At 33.1% G+C, this 21518-nt stretch overlaps 1 protein-coding gene across 3 annotated transcripts in view; it reads left to right on the top strand.

Annotated features, from left to right (window-relative positions):
* The window catches only part of LOC135131081 (uncharacterized), a 782641-nt gene that overhangs the window by 684351 nt on the left and 76772 nt on the right, over positions 1-21518 (top strand). For all 3 annotated transcript variants that reach the window (XR_010280867.1, XM_064058612.1, XM_064058611.1), the window contains exon 7: positions 13022-13128. Coding sequence is in view for 2 of the 3 variants with exons in the window: in XM_064058612.1 (XP_063914682.1) it covers positions 13022-13079 (58 nt within the window). In the remaining variant the exon portion in view is untranslated. The remainder of the gene's footprint in view (positions 1-13021; positions 13129-21518) is intronic.

The following is a 21518-nucleotide window of genomic DNA, read 5'->3' as shown; positions in this document are numbered from 1 at the left end:
GCTCGACCAGCTACAAAGTCTTTTTCACGCCACGCATCATAAACACTTTCGCCATAGCTAACTTTAGTTAATGCTTCCCGGTAAAACACACACTTCAGCGTCGAACACCTGTTCTCCTCGACCTCCTTCATAAATATTAACGCCGCCCCCCGCCCGCCGGGTTATTGCTTTTTTAATAAAAATTAAGCCCTCCCCTCGCGGCATCCGGCTAAGCGCCCTCCGGGCTCCGGCTTTATTGGACGATTTACGATTTGTTGTTACAACTGGTCCCGGATTAATCCGGGTTATTCGAAAGATGGCGGCTTATTTTCGGCCCGGAATAAATTCGCGCATTGATAGTTAGTTCCAGCGTGCGGCATTCGCCACATACTTAGCATTCATGTATTATTTATTGCGCATAAATTCAGAGACGGACCTTTCTGCTGAAGTGCCGGGCAGACTGCGCGGACCCCGCCGTGTAATGTGACAACAGTAAATCTTGGATATTGCGGATGACCACGGCACGGACTCTTTAAAATACTAAATGCCACCCTGCCGATGCGGTGTGAGTTGTGAACGGGTTTTAGCGCTTAGGCGTGGAATAAACTAATCGGAAAAAGTGGGACTCTATAAAAATAGTTATTATAGACATATTTTGATCTTTTTTTATGATTAACACTTCTTATGCTTTAGTTCAAGTAATTTAATTTGTTTTTAAAAATGTGTGCATTATTGTGATTAATTCGCAATTGAAATTGAAAATTTTTGGAAAATTGGAAGGACTTATCGAAGAAATGGGGCCGAAACTAACTTCTGGAGGTCGAAATCCATAAGAAAATGTCTCCAGTTGAATTTCGAAAATTATCAAAAGTTGTGTGAAATGTTTGCCAAATAAACCCAAAAAAATTCTGGCTATTTTTTCATTTCGTCAAGCTGATTCCAAAAATATAGGGTGTTTATGTTCTCCAGGAGAGATTAAAAATTTTCTGTTTAAAAATCTTTTTTTTTTAATTTAAAAAATTGCAAATATTTTGGCGACCGATTTTGGAAAAATGGAAGGCATGAGGCCGAAAGTAACTTCCGGATGTCGAAATCTATACGACAATGTCTTTGGTTAAATTTCGAAAATTGTCAAAATTTGTCAGAAATGTTTATAGGGGGGAGGACTGAAAAATTTTGTTAAAAAATCGTACCAAAAAGAGCCCAAAAGTTCTGGCATATAGATTTCGTCGTGTTGATCCCAAAAACATTGTGTATTTTTGCTCTCTAGGTAAGATTCAAACGTTTCGGTTTGAAGATCATTTCTTTTTTAAATTCAAAAATTACAATATTTTAGTGAGCTATTCTGGAAAAATTTTGTTTTTGAAAAACTTGCCAAAGAACCCAAAAAATTCCAGAAACACCGAAAAAATTCTGGCGTATAGATTTCGTCGCAATAATTTTGTTTTTAAATCCAAAAAATAGCAATATTTTGTTAGCGATTTTGGCAAATAGGAGGACATGCGACATTAACTAACTCCTGGATGTCGAAAACCATAAGAAAATGTATTTCGTTAAGTTTAAAAAATTAGCAAAAATTGGGGTACGGAAAAATTTTGTTTTTGCTTACACTAAAAATTCTGGCATATACTTAGCTAGATTTCGTCATGCTGATTTCAAAAATATAGCGTGTATATACTCTCCAGGTAGTATTAAAAATTTTCGGCTTCAAAATATTTTTTTTTAAATCCAAAAAATTGAAATAATTTAGTGAGCGACTTTCGAAAGCCGTCTAAGAAATGAGCCCGAGATTGACTTCTAAAGGTCGAAATTGATAAGAAAATGCTTGTGGTTTAATTTCGAGAATTTGCAAAAATTCGTCGAAATTTTTATAGGGGAAAAATTTACTACTGAAAAATTTTTCTTTTAAAAAACCCAAAAAGTTCTGGCGTATAGATTTCATCGTGCTGATTCTAAAAACAAATACGATTAAAAATTTTCGGTTTAAAAATCATGCAATTCAAAAAATTGCAACTACTTTTTCGACCGATTTTGGAAAAATGGAAGGCATGAGGTCGAAACGTCACTTCTACATGTCGAAATCCTAAAGAAAATGTCTGGTTAAATTTCGAAAATTGTCAAAAATTGCCCAAATTTTTTATAGGGGGGAGTAATGAAAAACGTTGTTTTTAAAAAGCTTGCCAAAAAAGCCCAAAAAATTCTGGCTTGTACATTTCGTTGTGCTGATTCCAAGAACACAGTGTGTTGATACTCTTCTGGTAAGATTAAAATTTTTCGGTTTGAAAATCATTTTTTTTTAATCCAAAAAATTACAATATTTTAGTGATAGATTCTGGAAAAATGGGAGGAATGAGGCAGATACTAACTTCTGGAGGTCGAAATCCATAAGAAAATGTCTGCAGTTGAATTTCGAAAATTATCAAAAGTTGTGTGAAATTTTTATGGAGACGGTATTGAAAAATTTTGTGTTTAAAAAATTTGCCAAAAAACCCAAAAAAATTTTAGCTATTATATTTCGTCAAGCTGATTCCAAAAGTGCAGCGTGTTTATGTTCCCCAGGTAAGATTAAAAATGTTCGGTTTAAAAATCATTTTTTTTTATTAATTTAAAATTGGAAAAATGGAAGACATAAGGCCGAAACTAACTTCTGGAAGTCGAAGTCCTTAAGAAAATGTCTTCGGTTAAATCTCTCAAATTGTCAAAAATTGCCAGAAATGTTTAAAGGGGGAGTAGTGAAAATTTTTGTTTTTGAAAAATTTATCAAAAAAGCTGAAAAAGTTTTGGCATATAGATTTCGTTGTGTTTTTTCTAACAGCATAATGTGTTTTTGCTCTCTAGGTAAAATTCAATATTTTTGGTTTTTGATTTTAGTGGGCTATTCTGGAAAAATGGAAGGAGCTATCGAAAAAATGAGCCCGAAATCCATAAGAAAAAATCTGTGGTTAAATTTCGAAAATTGTCGAAAATTGGTTGAAATTTTTTACAGGGGTGGTATTGAAAGATTTTATTTTTGAAAAACTTGCCAAAACAACCCAAAAATTTCTGGGATGGGATGATTTAGTCGGATTGACTCCAAAAACATAGCGTTTAGAGAATGATTTTTTTTTTAATCCAAAAAATTTCAATATTTTTTTAGCGATTTTGGAAAAATGAAAGACATGAGACCGAAACTGACTTCTGGATGTCGAAATCCATAAGAACATGTCTTTCGTTAAATTTAAAAAATTAATAAAAATTGACCGAAATTTTTATAGGGTAGGTGGTACCGAAAAATTTTGCTTTTGCTTACACCAAAAATTCTGTCATGTAGCTAGATTTCGTCATGCTGATTCCAAAAACATAGCGGGTATATGCTCTCTGGGTAAGATTAAAAATTTTCGTTTCAAAATATTTTTTTTTTAAATCCAAAAGATTTTTTGAAAAATTGGAATAACCTGTCGAAGAACTGAGCCCGAAACTGATTTCTAGAGGTCGACATCGATAGGAGAATGTCTGTAGTTAAATTTCGAGAAATGTCAAAAATTGGCCAAAATTTTTATAAGAGGAAATACTGAAAAATTTTGTTTTGAAAAAATTTAAAAAGTTCTGGCGTTTAGATTTTGGCGTAGTGATTTTAAAAACATAGTGTGTTTTTGCTCTCAGGTAAGATTAAAAATTTTGGTTTGCAAATCATTTCTTTGTTAAACTCGAAGATTGCAATATTTTAGTGAAGTATTCTGGAAAAAATATATAGAAGGAGCTATCGAAGAAATGAGGCCGAAACCCATAAGAAAAAAATCTGTAGTTTAGTTTCGAAAATTGTCGAAAATTTCTCGAGATTTTTTACAAGGATGGTATTGAAATATTTTGTTTTTGAAAAATTTGCTAAAACAACCCAAAAAATTATGGCATATAGATTTCGTTGTTGGTTCCAAAAACATAGCGTTTGAAAGTGATTTTTTTTAATCCAAAAAAAGGCAATGTTTTGTTAACGATTTTAGAAAAATGGAAGACATGAGACCGAAACTAACGTGGGGATGTCGTAATCCATAAGAAAATGTTTTTCGTTAAATTTGAAAAATTAGCAAAAATTGGCCCAAATTTTTGTAGGGGAGGGGGACTAAAAATGTTGCTTTTGAAAAAGTTACCCTAAAAATTTTAGCATACAGCTAGATTTCGTCATGATTCCAAAAACATAGCGTGTATTAAAAATTTTCGGTTTCAAAATGAATTTTTAAAAAATCCAAAAAATTGCGATATTTTGGTGAACGACTTTGAAAAAATGGAATAAGCTGTCGAAGAAATGAGCCCGAAACCAACTTCTGGAGGTCAAAATCGATAAGAAAATGTAGTTAAATTTGGAGAATTGTCAAAAATTGGCCGAAATTTTTATAGTGAGGAGTGCCTACTGAAAACTTATGTGTTTAAAAAACTCAAAAAGTTTTCGGTTAAAAATTTTCGGTTTAAATGTCATCTTTTTTAAATCCAAAAAATTGCAAATATTACTTTGGCGACCGATTTTGGAAAAATTGAAGGCATGATGTAGAAACTAACTTCTGGATGTCAAACTCCGTAAGAAAATGTCTGGTTAAGTTTCGAAAATTGTCAAAAATTGCCCAAAATTTTTATACGGGGGAGTAATGAAAAATCTTGTTTTTAAAAAGCTTGCCAAAAGGAACCTAAAAAATTCTGGCATAGAGACTGCGTCATGTTGACTCGAAAAATAGCACGTTCATGTTCTTGGGTAAGATTAAAAATTTTCGTTTGAAAATCAATTTTTTTAAATCCAAAAAATTGCAATATTTTAGTTTGCGAATCTAGAAAAATGGACGTATCGAAAAAATGAGACCGAAATCCATGACAAATATTTGTAGTTAAATTTCGAAAATTATCGAAAATTGTCGAAAATTGACCAAAATTTTTATAGGGTTGTATTAAAAATTTTGCTTATTCCGAAAACATTGTTCGTTTATGCTCTCCTGGTAAGATTAAACAACTTTTTGGTTTGAAAATGTTTTTTTTAATCCAATAAATTGTAATATTTTAGTGAACGATCCTGGAAAAATGGAAGTCGAAATCTATAAGATGCTTTTGGTTTTTTTCGAAAATTGTCGAAAATTCAGCGAAATTTTTATGGGAAAAGGAACTGAAAAATTGTTTTTGAAAAACTTTCGTCGTGTTGATTCCAAAAACATAGCGTATCTTTTCTTTCCAGGGAAGATTCAAAATGTTCGGTACGCAAGTCAATATTTTTTAAATCCAGAAAATTATAAATATTTTAGCAACCGATTTTGGAAAAATGGAATTAGCTATCAAAGACGTTAGGCTGAAACTAACTTCTGGAGATCGAAATCCAGAAGAAAAAGTCTTTGGTTAAATTTCGAAAATTGTGGAAAATTGGTCGAAATTTTTATAGGAGGGGTGTTGAAAAATTTTGTTTTTGAAAAACTTGCCAAAAAAGCCAAAAAATTCCGGCATATAAATTTCGTCTTGTTGATGCCGTGTTGAATCCAAAAAATTGCAAATATGTACTTTAGCGAACGATTTTGGAAAAATGGAAGGAGCTATCGAAAAAATGAGGCTGAAACTAATATTAGTTTTGGAGGTCGAAAATGACGGAAAATTGGCCGAATATTTTTGTAGAGACGGTATTGAAAAATTTTGTTTTTAAAAAATTTGCCAAAAAACCCAAAGAATTCTGGCAACTATACGTCAGACTGATTCCAAAAACATAACGTATTTATGTTTTGTAGGTAAGATTAAAAATTTTCGGTTTAAAAATCTATTTTTTTTTTACCAAAAATTTACAAATACTTTGGCGACCTATTTTGAAAAAATGCAGTCCTTAAGAAAATGTCTTTGGTTAATTTCGAAAATTGTCAAAAGTTGGCCAAAATTTTTATAGGGAGAATACTGAAAAATTTAGTTTTTAAAAAACTTGCCAAAATATCCAAAAAGTTCAGTTGATTCGAAAAACACCTTGTCTCGGGTAAGATTACAAATTTTCGGTTTGAAAATATATTTTTTTTAAATCCAAAAAATTACAATATTTTTATCATAGATTCTGGAAAAATGGGAGGAATGAGGCGGATATTAACTTCTGGAGGTCGAAATCCAGAAAAAATATCTTTCGTTAAATTTCAAAAACTGTCTAAAATTGACCGAAATTTTTATCACTATCTCCTGAAAAATGTTGTTTTTGAAAAACTAACAAAAAAAAGCTCAAACAATTCTGGTATTTAGATTTTGGCGTGCTCTCTGGGTTAGATTATAAATTTTAGGTTTGAAAATATTTTTTTTTAACCCAAAAAATTGCAATATTGCGTGCTTACACACCCTGTATATATTAATATGGGTTTTTAGTTTTATCTTCACGAGAGGTAGATACTCCTCAAGTTTTTCGGATATATTAATAATCACCTTGTATCAATTATAGTCAAAATTCAGTTTCTAAAATTTTAATGTTACAACCCATTCTCTAAATAAGTAATGCAAAAGCTGAATTTTATATGAATAATTAAGGATGATATTTTAGGAATGAGTTAAGGAAACACTAAAGAATAGAACTGGATTTATAACAGGCATAAGTTATTCTTTTTTGGGCGTATTTGTTCTCAAATACCTCATGTGTTTGTGACGTTCAGCTAATTTTTCATTAAAATATACTCTATATTTTTAAATAACACAAAAACCACACTTTCGACTAGAAAAAACATTACAGTATTTTTTGCTGGACGGGGCCGAGACTCGAGAGAAGTTGTTCATCCGGCTCAAAGGACCAAATATTCAGAACCCCAAAACCGAGACAAAAGAAGTAAGGGTATCTTCAAAATCATGATTAATTTCTTACTAAGTGAATTATAATTTAATAAAATGAAAGTCGGTGCTTTCGTTGAACCATTTTGAGTCACAGTTAGACACCTGGCCTGACCTGACCTGACCACACTTGACTAAACCAGACTTGACCTGGGAATTTTAGGATATATGTAGATCTCGACGTGGTGATATTTCAATGGGCAATTCTGGAAAAACGGTTGGAGTTATGGAAGAAACGAGACCGGAAGTGATTTCCAGGGCTCGAAATCTACAAGAAAATGTGTTTAGTTCAACTCCGAAAATAGGTCAAAATTTCAATTTTGAAAAAATGGTTTCAAAATACACAAAAAATTCTGGAATATATGTATATTTCGACGTGGTGATTCCAAGAATATAGCGTGTTTCTGGTAAGGGAGCAATATTTTCGAAATATTGGGTTCTAAAAACACATTTTTCAAAAATTTGAAAAATTTCGATTTTTCAATGGGCAATTCTGGAGAAACGGTTGAAGTTATCAAGGAAGCGAAGCGGGAGGTGATTTCCAGACCTCGAAATCTACAAGAAAATGTGTTTAGTTCAACTCCGAAAATTGGTCAAAATTTCAATTATGAAAAAATTGTCTCAAAATCCACAAAAAATTCTCGAATATATGTATATCTCGACGTGGTGATTCCAACAATATAGCGTGTTTATGGTAACGGAGGCATATTTTCGAAATTTTGGATTCTAAAAACACATTGAAAAATTTCGATATTTCAATGGACAATTCTGGAAAAACGGTTGAAGTTATCGAGGAAACGACACCGGAAGTGATTTCCAGAGCTCGAAATCCAGAAGAAAATGTGTTTACGAGCCCTAACAACTAAATATTGGGACACAGACAATTTCTCAAAAAAATCCGGTACATATTTTTGATATCATTCAATTCGTTTGGACTAAATGCAAATTTTGCATGGGCATCTATTTTGGCAGAGAGTGAGGTATTTTGCAAATTAATAAATTTTCTTAGAGCGCAAAAATTGTCACCTAAATAAAAAATGTGCCATTTTTGCTGACACATAAATGTTGGGACACCCGAGAAAATTTGCTAAGGATACCATCGAAATACAAACGTAGTAGCTGGTAAATGCTGCCATTATTATAGGGATCGTAGCATTTCATACTAGTGTCGGTTTTACTTAGAAGAAAATAGTTAGTGGTGGGATAGTTTTAGTAAAATTTCTGAAAATAATAATTTCGCAGTACTGCATGGGAAAATCGATAAGAAAAAGTGAAGATTTGTTCCAAATAGCTTAGTCGTCGATGGTAAACAACGTAAAATATTACGCAGACAGAGGTACCATAGGAATAAAAGGTAAAATTCCCGGTAGGCCACCACTTGTGAAGCCGGGTGATCAACGACAATTGGTGAAAATTTATAAAAGTGGACGACGGAGTACTTCAAGAGAAATTACTACTTGCTGGAATAGCGATAACCAACTAAATGTTTCAAGACAATATTGTCGCGAATGGATACACAAATCAGGCCTTGGTTTTCACATTGTAAATCTTAAATAAAGCTATCTTCGATGGACTTTATTATTTATTTATATTATGTTAGGCTAAAGTAAAACCACAATTAAAAACTGCCCATAAGAAAAATCGGTTAATATGACCAACATAAAAATTGGAGAAAAGTAATATATAACGCTGAGTCCAAATTTGATGTATGGGTGAGATAATAGTCGAAAAAGAGTTATTGAAATAAAAAAGGAATTTTAATATGGATTATCTCAAACATTCAGTCAAGTTTGCAAGCGGAAAAATGGTTTGGGGGTGCATGTCTATTAACGGAATTTAAAGACCAGTTAACAACGTTCATGGAAGGGAAATTACAAATTCAAACAAATGTCAAGAGACTTTGTAAAAAAATATTAACAACTACTGAAGCAGTCTATCCTGTTGATATTTATATTTTTCAACAGGATGATGCTTCCAGTTACACACCTACAACACTTATTACAAAGAATAATAACCTAAATGTTTGCCTTGACCATCGAATAGCCCAGATCCTAATCTAGTAGAGACGGAATGGCGTGAAATAAAAAAATATTTAGGAAATCATCCATGACAAACGATTGTCAATCTTCAACAGGAAATTTAGCGAGTGTAGGATACGGTAACAACTCCTGTGTATTGTAGAATATTACTTCAAAGTATGATGACAAGAATTCCTGCAGTTATTAAGGCGAAAGGAGATATGACCAGTTACCGAATTTGCTGTGTCCCAATATTTATGTGTCACAAAATGTTACGTTGTTTTAGAGTTTTATGTCACTGTTTGAGTTAGAAATCAGTTTTTGTTGTGCTGTAAACATTAACAGTTTTGCAAGACGAAGTAATTTGAAAATTTTAATTATCTAAAATAAATTACATTTTTGTTAAAAAGTTTGATGATTTTTTTACAAAAATTTTTTGTTGTCCCAATATTTAGTTGTTAGGGCTCGTAGTTCAACTCCGATAATGGGTCAAAATTTCAATTTTGAAAAAATTATCTCAAAATCCACAAAAAATTCTCGAATATAAGTATATCTCGACGTGGTGATTCCAACAATATAGCGTGTTTATGTTAACGGAGCAATATTTTCGAAATATTGGGTTCTAAAAACACATTTTTCAAAAATGTGAAAAATTTCGATATTTCAATGGGCAATTCTGGAAAAACGGTTGAAGTTATCGAGGAAACGACGCCGGAAGTGACTTCCAGAGCTCGAAATCTACAATATTCAGAACCCCAAAACCGAGACAAAAGAAGTAACGGTGTCTTCAAAATCATGATTAATTTCTTACTAAGTGAATTATAATTTAATAAAATGAAAGTCAGTAGTTTTGTTGAACCATTTTGAGTCATAATTAGTCACCTGACCTGACCTGACCTGACCTGACCTGACCACACTTTACTAAACTAGACTTGACCTGGGAATTCTAGGACATACATCTCGACGTGGTGATTTCAAAACTATTATTTGGTTACAGAGCAATAATTTTGAAACATTCGGGTTTAAAAACAAATTTTTCAAAATTTTCAGAAATCGCGATATTTCAGTGGGCAATTCTGGAAAAACGGTTGGAGTTATGGAAGAAACGAGACCGGAAGTGATTTGTAGAGCTCGAAATCTACAAGAAAATGTGTTTAGTAAAACTTCAAAAATACGTTAAAATTTCAATTTTGAAAAAATTGTCTCAAAATCCACAAAACATTCTCAAATATATCTATATCTCGACGTGGTGATTGCAACAATATAGCGTGTTTATGGTAACGGAGGCATATTTTCGAAATTTTGGATTCTAAAAACACATTGAAAAATTTCGATATTTCAATGGACAATTCTGGAAAAACGGTTGAAGTTATCGAGGAAACGACACCGGAAGTGATTTCCAGAGCTCGAAATCCAGAAGAAAATGTGTTTAGTTCAACTCCGACAATGGGTCAAAATTTCAATTTTGAAAAAATTATCTCAAAATCCACAAAAAATTCTCGAATATAAGTATATCTCGACGTGGTGATTCCAACAATATAGCGTGTTTATGTTAACGGAGCAATATTTTCGAAATATTGGGTTCTAAAAACACATTTTTCAAAAATGTGAAAAATTTCGATATTTCAATGGGCAATTCTGGAAAAACGGTTGAAGTTATCGAGGAAACGACGCCGGAAGTGACTTCCAGAGCTCGAAATCTACAAGATGTATTCAGTTAAGTTTTGAAAATGGTCAATAAATGGGTCAAAATTTGAAGAAATGGAGATTAGGTACTGAATAATTTCAGTTTTGAAAAAGTCTAAAAATCCACAAAAAAATCTGGAATCTATAGATCTCGATATGGTGTTTCCAAAAATATAGGGAGTTTATGGCCACGAAGCAACATTTTCGAAATATTCGGAGTGAAATTCGAATTTTTTAAAATTTTTAATAATTGGTTGAAGTTATGGAAGAAATGACACCGGAAGTGATTTCTGCGGCCCGAAATCGACAAGAAAATGTATTTAATTAAATTTCGAAAGTCGTCGAAAATGGTCGAAATGCATGTGGAAAGTTTCATGTGTGAAAAAATTGTCGAAAAATTCTCAAAAAATTCAGGGTTATAGATCTTGCCATGCTGATTCCAAAAATATAGCATCTTTAGGGTCATGGAGCAATATTTTCGAAATATTCGGAGTGAACCAAGAGATCTTATCTGCAAAATACTTTCAAATTTCTTTACCAGAAATTAAAAACATGTTTTTGAGCATCGTGTAGTTCAAAGAATATTATGTATATTAAGAAGTAAGGCATAATATACACCCCGCCCACCCACCTCATGTCAATTGTGATTATTTTTTTATTTTTTAGAAACTTATGGTACGTTTAAAATGGTAAATTTTGTAAGGAAATCTGGATTTTGCAATTAGGCTCCGCCCCTAGGTTCGCCAACCAATGAAATCTTCATTGCTATTTAGATGTAGCAGTTATGGGTAGGCCTTAATCTTTGACTTAATTTTTTTTTAATATACATATCTGTTTTTAATACACATATATAGCACGATAGTCAAAAAAATGTCTTACAGGGCAATTTCTTGTAGAGTGAGAAATAATAAGAATTTTGCATTTAAATTCCGCTCCTTTGGCTCTCAACGATTATAAAAAAATCATCACAATTGAGAGAGGGTGGGTGGGCGGGGCATATATTTTGCCTTTTTTCTTAACAAACGTAGTCGTCTTTTCAGAACAAGGAACCTAAAACATGTTTATAATGGTAAATTCTTGTAGACAAACATCGATCTTGCAATTAAGCCCACCCCTCGATGCATGTGACGACGAATGAAAAATTCATCACAATTGAGGATTGAGATCGGAGATATTTTTAATTTCTTGTAGAGATATAAGGATTTTGCAGTTAAGCTTCGCCTTCTTGGCTCACGGCGAATATAAAAAATCATCACAATTGAGATTGGGCGGGTGGGCGGGGCTATATTTTGCCCTTTTCTCTTAGTATGTGTAGTCTTATTTCGACAAGAAGAAACTTAAAACTTGTCTAAAATTGATAAAATCCTACTTAAAGTCCACAGTGAGGTAAGCACGACTAAACAATCTTTCCATTTTATTAGTTGAAAAAAAAAGGGGAAAAGAACCACGCTACGCCGCCACTGACCTGACCTGACCTGACCTGATCTGACAAATTTTTTTCTTAGCTGTTCTTACAAATGTCAGCAATATTAAACAATTAATAAATTCCATTTGCGAACCCATATCAACTGCCTACTTTCTACCGATTCCCCCCCTGCTAGTCTCCTTAATTAAACTTTATCTTTTGCCAGAAACATTCATCCAATCTCACTTTATTAAAAACTGATCATTCCATGTCTTGAAATCGCTCCAATAGATTAACATTCAAATGTCGAAACGCCTGGGCATTTTCGCGCACGTACCCAAACCCGACCATGTTCCACGGTGCGTTGCGTAATTAATCGGTCACGTGTTGGGCAAAAAATCCGATCCCGGAGACTAATTATCACCTTCTAAAACTGTCTAAACGATATTGGCTGCGCGTAGATGATGCTGACGATGATGAAGGTGGGAAAAAAACGATAATGTGAAAATTAAACGTGCGGTCTCGTATATGCCATATGCACAGCATTTAATGGCGTTCCTAAAACGTGCAGCACCGAGAACCGAGCGCTACAAAAAGCCCAGCAATATGCAAAGTCAGCGTTATTAACAAGGTGCAACAAACTAGCAGACAGCGGCGGCTCGTAGCCACGGGAACGATAATTGTGGGGTAATTATCGATTCGGCGAGGGGGGACTAATCAGAAAATACGAATCTGGATGAACGCACATGCGAGAGGTTTTCGAATTTTGGCGAAAATTACGCAAAATACAGTCATGTGTTTTTGTACGTATGTATTGAGGATACTGGGTGACGTCACGGTATGCATTCTGAGCCGACTTAGTTTTTTAATTGTGGCACATTTCTTGATCGGAATTGACGAGTGTGCTCTGGTATCGATTTGCTGTGGCCGACACAAGTGGAAAAAGTGATTTGTGGTCAAACTGTAATTACTTTACTTAACCAACATAATAAATTATGGCAATCAACGGCGCGAACTTCTCTCCGTGGCTACTATTTAATAGAGTGAGACCTATAAAAGTGACGTATAAATTTTATTATTAGATTATGCTTCATGATGTGTATGTAGTACCTAAGTGTTTCTTTTTTTTTTGTTTCAGGGCTGTGAAGCGTTACAGTGATGACGCGAAGATAAAACGTGACCGGCCGCAACAATAAAGTGTGTCTCCGCGGGGTTAAATACGTCTGAAATGATCAGTGTTACATAGTAAGTGGTGCGCACGTGAACATTAGTTATTTTTAGTATTTAAAAAAATTAATGTCGCATGTAATAGATTGTGAATTGATATTTTTTGTAAGTTATACAACGCTTCCAGTATCTCGTTACACAATAGTTTTGTTTGTAGAGAAGACACCTAATAACCGTATGTGATTGATTATTTCAGTTAATTATTATTGAAAATACATCAGGTTTTCCAGAAAGCAATTACAGTTGTTTGCTTATTATTGCGTCAGAACAATGATAAATTACGTTTTTACACCGCCAAGTCAATTAACTCGGCTGCGAAAGAAGAAAATTAATTAATTATAATAATTATCACTATTAAATTAAAAAATGTTAATGACGCAAACGTCATTTTGCACACTGTACTAACAGTAGAGGGATAGGCGGCAATGAAAAATTTTTCCAAATTGTCCGCAAACATGTGCATATATCAGTGAATTTTAATTGAGGAAACATGTATCTATTGTGGACGTCCGTCTGATAGTTAAATAAAACTAGAACGTTTTTGTTTCTCCTTAGTTTAGCATCAAGAGGTTCTAGGCTCAAGATTTTTCCTATCTAAAATGTGCAAAATATCATCAGCATTTTTCCGTAATTTATCATTGCATTCATATTTTTAAGATTTGCTTTTACACTGAATCAAAAAAACGTATGGATCAGTCAATTTATTTTATTGAATAACTTAAGAGTTGCAGAAATGAATACTTTGAGATCTTGCAGACGTTTTAAAGTTATTGTAAGCATGGTAAATTGTTAAGAATATTTATTTATTCCCCCCAAAAAATTGATGGAACGGCTCACTCGATTTTCGCAGATAATTTTGGGAATACAATACAGTTATTTTTAGTATTACACTGCACCAATCCAAGGTCGTATACGTATTGATCGTAAATGTTGATTAAGTCATCACAAAATTGTGTGAAGAAAAGACTCAACTCGAAAATGCTGAATATGTTTCACTATACTTTTCGTGCGAAGGAAGTTCTGTCGAAACAACTTTCGATCAATTTTTTGATAATGGTTGATATAAATAAAACTCAGTAGATGCTCATACTCGAATATCAAATCAAAATATTTCTAGTATTTCTAGATGATGCTAATACTTCAGTAGGTAACAGTTGATGCTCAAGTAGTATCTCGATACAACAAAAAAGGAAAACAGTGACAGCGTTCAACCATCAAAGCAAAAATCAAGTCACCAGAATATAAGTCAGTATGGGGTAGACACCTTGAGATGGGCTTCTCTATGGCCAGTGTTAGAAAGAACGCACTGCACAATTTATGCATAAATAAAAGGTCTAAATAAATCTTACGGCTTCAGTTTTAATTTATCGGATTCCATGATTCGTTCACTCGACAATGTTTAAATTTTGGGAAAATTTTCGAAACGATTGAAGTCGGTTGATCAAAGCTATGAATTATTTTCAGTCAATCAGATCTGTAAATTTTGTCTTGAGAATTTTAAAATATTGAAAACTTCAAATTAAATCCTCGAATAACGGTAAAGTTTGAGGTTTTGTCGAAACCAACAAAGTGAATATAGATAGATAGAATGGCAGATCAAAATTAATAAGAAACTTTCGCAATGTGTAACTAAATTCACTTTAACCAAGACTTTTCTTAAAATAAACGACGTTTTTTTACGAAAAAACAAAGAACGATTTGAAATTCAATAAGTATACTTTTCACAATCGCACGGAAGAAATAGTTTTGTATGACACGTCAGTTAGACGACAGGTCCGTCAGGAACGCCAACTATTGAAATTAATTCGAAGTGGCGATTATCATACAAAATTTTTAGAATTTTTTGATTTTTTAGCTGTTCTTTTAAGTCTTCTCTATTTTTTTATTTATAAACCATCCCCGTAACATAAAAAATTCTTCAAATCGGTTAAGCCGTTTTTGAATTTTAGCGAGATTAACAGGAACAGCAATTGATTTTTATTACATAAGATTAAAAAATGGGGGTTGGTGGTAGAAAAGTGAAAATTTGGATATCTAACTGTATCATTTTCTTCGTCTCTATTTTTTCTTTTTTACCATATTTTTTGTTGTTTTTTTTATCGCCTTTTTTCTCACCTTTCTTCCATTCCCTTTATTGTATATTTTGACCGAGCTTTTTGTGCTTTAATGCATTTTTTACTGTTTTAACGTTATTTGGATTAGGGGATTTGAGAATGTTCAGAATTTGGTGATTTGAAGATTTTGAGGATTTCCAGAATTTGAGAATTTGGTGATTTGAGGAATTTGAGGATTTGAGAATTTGGTAATTTGAGCATTTTGAGGATTTGGTGATTTGAGGATTTGATGATTTGATGGTTGGAGGATTTTGAGGATTTAATGATATGGGGAATTTAACTGTATCATTTTCTTCATCTATTTTTTTCCTTTTTTAACCATATTTTTTGGTTGTTTTTTTATCGATTTTTCCCTCCCCTTCCTTGATCACATTTTTTGTTCTTTTATTATATTTTTTACTGTTTTTACGTTATTGGGATTTGAAAATTTGGTGATTTGAAGATTTGAGGATTTCCAGTATTTGAGTATTTGGTGGTTTGAGGAAGTTGAGGTTTTAAAAATTTGGTGATTTAAGGATTTGGAGATTTCAGGATTCGCGGATTTGGTGGGTGGAGGATTTTTAAGATTTGGGGTTTTGAGGATTTTGAAGATTTGGTGATTTGAGGATTTAACTGTATCTTTTTCTTCGTCTCTTTCTTTTTCCTTTCTTAAGCATGTTTTATTCGTTGTTTTTTATCGTCTTTTTTGTCACCTTTTTTCCACCCTCTTTGGTGTATATTTTGATCGCATGTTTTGCCCTTTTATTGCATTGTTTTACTGTGGAGTACTGTACTATGAGGATTTGAGGATTTTGAAGATTTGGTTATTGGAGGATTTGATTGGAGGATTTTGAGGATTTGGTGATTTGGGGATTTTACTGTATTTTTTTCTTTCTGTTTTTTTACTTTTTTCTAACCACATTTTTCGTTGTTTTTTATCGCCTCTTTTGCCACCTTTTTTACAATTTTTTGCTCTCTTTTTTGCTGTTTTTTGTGGGTCTTTTGTGCTCTTTTTATGACCTCATTTTGTGGATTTTTTAACTTTTGCTTCGCCTTTTTTTGTTGTCTTTGTTTTGTCATCTTTTCTTGACCCTCTTTTCTTAGTTGTATTTTCTGATGGCTTTTTTAAACAAGTTTTTTCATTCCATCTTTTTTTCGGCTTTTTTTCCTTTTTTTGTCTCCTTAAAACCATTTTTTTCACTCCCTTTTCTTTAGTTGCCTTTTTTATAGTTTTTTTGGCGCATTTTTGGGCCTTTTTGGTCCTTTTCTTGTTACCTTTTCACCTTTGTTTCGCGTTTTGTTTTTTTATTGCCTTTATGCCCTTTTTTATGAAATTATTAGCCTCCTTTTTATCTTTTTTTTGTCTGCAATTTTTTCTCACCTTTTTTCCAACTCTTTTATCTCTAGTTTTGTATCACGTTTCTTGATTTTTTTGGGTTATCTTTTTTTTGACACATTTTGTCTTTTTGGTCACTTTTGTATTTTTATGTCTGTTTTAATGGACTTTTTTTGTCGGTTTCTTTGTCGTGTTTGGCGCATTTTTGTCGTTTTCTGCCTTTGTTTCACGTTTTTACGCTGCATTTTTTCTTTGCATTTTTTCCCATTTTTTATCGCCTTTTTTGTCTGTTTATCATGAAATTTTTTTATAATTTTTGTTTCAATAAAAATAAAAAATGTTGTCCAAAAAATAAACCAAAACAAACTTCTTAGGGTGGGCCACCCTTAGCACTCAGGGGTATAAAAAATAGTTTACAACCTATTATCAGACATACCGAATATACATAAAAATTTCATACAAATCGGTCAACCCGTTTCGGAGGAGTTCGGTTACAAACACTGTGACGCGAGAATTTTATACATGATGCATTATTATTTTAGAACAAATTTCATTACCATAAAAAAGGTTCTACTGAGTCGACCTTAAAAGATAGACATATGCTGTCCGGACTTTTTTTTAGAACTTTTAGAGGGGAACAATTTCATTGTACATGATTTTTACGTAACTTTAACCGTTTAAGCAGTGTAAGCAACGGAAGCTGTCAAAAGAGGAATAATTTTCCCGTTTTTCCGAATTTTTCATTGCTACTTCTCTCCTCTTGATCGTAGCGTGATGTTATATAGCCTATATCTAGATACGATAAATGAACTATCCAACACAAAAAGATTTTTTGAATTCGAACCAGTAGTTTCTAAGATTAGCACGTTCAATTAAACAAACACTATAAGTATAGATTCGTTTTCGTTGTAATTTGTAAAATTTTTTCAATTTTGTCATTATTTGGCATTGACATCTTTGTCATTTTTTTTTCTGTGATTGCTATGATTGCTTATTAAAACAAAAAAATCTGTTGCCTATGCAAAAATTGTTAGGCGTGAACAAATAAAATGAATACGCTGTGTTAAATAAAAAACGAGCTTTATTTTGAAAAGTCTCAGAAACTTCAAGAAACTTCCAGTCATTGGATCGATTGTAGTGGATAATTCAGTGGCCCGCCCGCCCACCCGATTTAAATCCAGGCGAATTTTTCCTCTGCAGTGCTTTAAACAACGGGGTTTACAGCCTTGAAATTGATAATTTGGAAGATCTACGTAATCGCATTGAAATTGCTGAGGAAGGAGCTCCCAAATTCCCTAACATTTTTGAATTTTTAACATCTACGATTATTATACGCAAATCTTGCTCAGATAAGACTAATTTTGGCAAATCACATACCCCCCAAGAAAATAGAGGGTGGGTGGGCGGGGCTAGTACTTGCTAAAATAAGATCGACGTTGGCAAGTGACATATTCCCCAAGAAAAGGGAGGGTGGGTGGGCAGGGCTAGTACCTGCTAAAATAAGAGTGATTTTGGCAAATGACTTATCCTTTAAGAAATTTAATTAAATTATTATAAGAAAAGACACTAGAGGCTCTAAAGCACTTTCAAATCTTTCCAAACAGGAATACCTAGCACTTCAAAATTGTTTTAAATTTTTCAAAAATTAGATATCGAAATGTACAAGAAAATGAATTCAACTATTTCGAAACTAGTTGAAAATTGGTCCAAAGATGTTAAAAGTGCCAAACTCAGTTTTATATTATTAAATAGTAGCCCCACCCACCCTTGATTTTTTTGTTACAAATGTTAAAGTGCCAAAATCAGTTTTATCTTATCAAATACTAGCCCCGCCCACCCACCCTCTATTTTCTTCGAAGGTATGTGATTTGCCAAAATTAGTCTTATCTGAGCAATGGTATAACAAAATTTTGCAATTTAACTTTGACACTGCTCTGAAGTCTTGCAAACGTTTTAAGATTATTGGAAGCATCTTACAGTTTTTCAGTATTACCGAAAAAATGTTCTTGAAATTTATGGGTGTTTTGGGGAAAAACTTATGACCGTAGGAGATTTTAGTATTCCAGCACGTGTGGATTACTCAACTATTAATCGCATCAATGACAAACTTGAATCAATTTAATGATGTTCCTAATGGTAACTCCCGTCTTTTGGACTGGTTATGTCAAATAATAGGTGTGGTATAGTCAGCGCTAATGATTTATTGTTACCTGAAGAATTTCATCGTCATCGAATAAAAATAAATTTAATAATGATAATTGCAAGATGTATAACATTCACAAAGCTAAATTTTCTTTACTATGTATGTACATACATGAACTTTTATTAAGTGAAAATTGAGCAATACTGGAAATACTATACATGATCTTTCACCTCACTGTTTCTAAATAACTATATCAGTAAGCGTTCAAACATTTATATATTTATAGATATTTTTAAATAAATTTTTGTAGGAAAGTAAATGAAACATTCATCACAATTGAGCTTGAGATGGAGATGGGTGGGGCTTAATTTTTGGCTTGTAGAGAAATAAGTATTTTGCAATTAAGCGCCGCCTCCTTGGCTCACGGCGAATAAAAAAATCATCAGAATTGAGAAAGGGCGGGCGGGCGGGGCTTACATTTTGCCTTTTTTTCTTAATATGTGTAGTCATCTTTTCACAACAAGAAACTCAAAATATGTTTAAAATAGTAAATTTGTATAGTGAAATATCAATTTTTTGCAATTACGCTCCGCCCTCGGTCTGACAACGAATGAAAAATTCATCACGACTGAGATCGATACGGATGGGTGGGGCTTCTCTTTTGGTTTTCTTTTTTAATTAATACATTTAGTTTTCTTTGCATAACACGACTTAAGAAAATATTTCACATGGTAATTTCTCGTAGAAAAATAAGGATTTTACAATTAAACTCCGCCCCTCGACTTACGACGAATAAAAAAAATCATCCGAATTGAGATAGGGCGGGTGGGCGGGGCTTATATTTTGCTTGTTCTTCTTAATATCTGCAGTCATCTTTTCACAACAACAAACTTAGAACATGGTTGAAATGGTACTTTTTGCAAGGAAATATGGATTTTACAATTATGGGGCGAAGCCTCATTACAAAATTGATATTAACTTGTACAAATTTTCCATTTTAAATATATTTTAAGTTTCATGTTGTGAAAAGAAGTCTAGACATATTGAAACAAAAATGAAAAATATAAGCCCGCCCACCCGCCCTATCTCAATTCTAATGATTTTTTTATTCGTCGTGAAGCAAGGGGGCGGAGATTAACTGCAAAACACTTATTTCTTTACAAGAGATTAAAAACATGTTGTTGAATATCGTGTTGTTCAAAGAATACTATGTATATTAAGAAAACAAGTTAAAATATAAACGCCGCCCACCCAACCCATCTCAATTGTGATGAATTTTTTATTCTTAGAGACTTAACACGCGTTTAAAGTGGTAAATTTTTGTAAGGAAATATGGATTTTGCAATTAAAAACTTCATTATTTAGATCAGGGTAAGTATGGGTGGGGCTTAATCTTTGACTTTAATTTTTTCTTAATACACTTAATACTGTTCTTTGAATAACACGATTCTCAAAAACACGTCTTACATACTCATTTCTTGTAGGGAAAAAATAAGGATTTTGCAATTAAATTCCGTTCCTTTGGCTCTCGATGATTGAAAAAAACAATCATCACAATTGAGATAGGGCGGATGGGCGGGACTTATATTTTCTTCTGGAGTTTCGTCTCTGGTATGGTTGACATACTGAGTTACCGTGCTCTTTTGCCTTATTCTTAACCCTGCTCCTGGAGATGCCAGTTACGAAAGTGTGCGAAACGTCGACCCCAAAAACTCAGTTAACACGGTTCCAACCCGAAAAACGATCATGTATTGATTCCGACCGTGGAAGTCTCCGAAATTATAGCTTAAACCATGTCTAAAATGCTAAATTTTTGTAGTAATCAACTTAAATCGTCCACTTTTCTTTTACAACCCCTTTAAATACAGCAAAAGTTTAACATCAGAGTTACAATCAACGACAACTTGGCAATTTTCAGCTCTAAAAGCAACGTCAGCGGGAATAGCAACTGCAACGGGAACTTCAACGTCAACAGCAAGTTTATAAATCCCACTTAACAGTCGAATTTAAGCATGGACTAAGTAATTGAGAATATCTGATTTTTGTCCGTTGGTTACCTTTTTTATTTTTTTTTTTATTTTGTCCACACTTGTTTTTTCTTTATCGAGGTTATCATTATTTAGATTGGGGTAAGTATGAGTGGGGCTTAATCTTTGACTTTAATATACATAGTATTCTTTGAATAACACGATTCTCAAAAACACGTCTTACATACTCATTTCTTGTAGAGAAATAATAAGGTTTTTGCAATTAAATTCGTCTCCTTTGGCTCTCGATGATTGAAAAAAACAATCATCACAATTGAGATAGGGCGGGTGGGCGGGGCTTATATTTTCTTCTGGAGTTTCGCCTCTGGTATGGTTGACATACTGAGTTACCGTGCTCTTTTGCTTTATTCTTAATCCTGCTCCTGGAGATGCCACTTACGAAAGTGTGCGAAACGTTGAGCCCAAAAACTCAATTAAAACGGTTCCAACCCGGAAAACGATCATGTATTGATTCCGACCGTGCAAGTCTCCGAAATTATAGCTTGAACCATGTCTAAAATGGTAAATTTTTGTAGTAATCAACTTAAATCGTCCACTTTTCTTTTACAACCCCTTTAAATACAGCAAAAGTTTAACATCAGAGTTACAATCAACGACAACTTGGCAATTTTCAGCTCTAAAAGCAACGTCAGCGGGAACAGCAACTGCAACGGGAACTTCAACGTCAACAGCAAGTTTATAAATCCCACTTAACAGTAGAAGTTAAGCATGGACTAAGTAATTGAGAATATCTGATTTTTGTCCGTTGATTATCTTTTTGATATATGTTTTTTATTTTGTCCGCACTT

Source organism: Zophobas morio, unplaced genomic scaffold (genome assembly GCF_036711695.1).
Source record: "Zophobas morio isolate AGI-343-1 ecotype UQ-CSIRO unplaced genomic scaffold, CSIRO_AGI_Zmor_V1 ptg000018l, whole genome shotgun sequence".
Classification (NCBI taxonomy): Eukaryota; Metazoa; Arthropoda; class Insecta; order Coleoptera; family Tenebrionidae; genus Zophobas; species Zophobas morio.
Note: the sequence above shows the minus strand (reverse complement) of the source record. Positions and strands in the feature narration are given on the sequence as shown.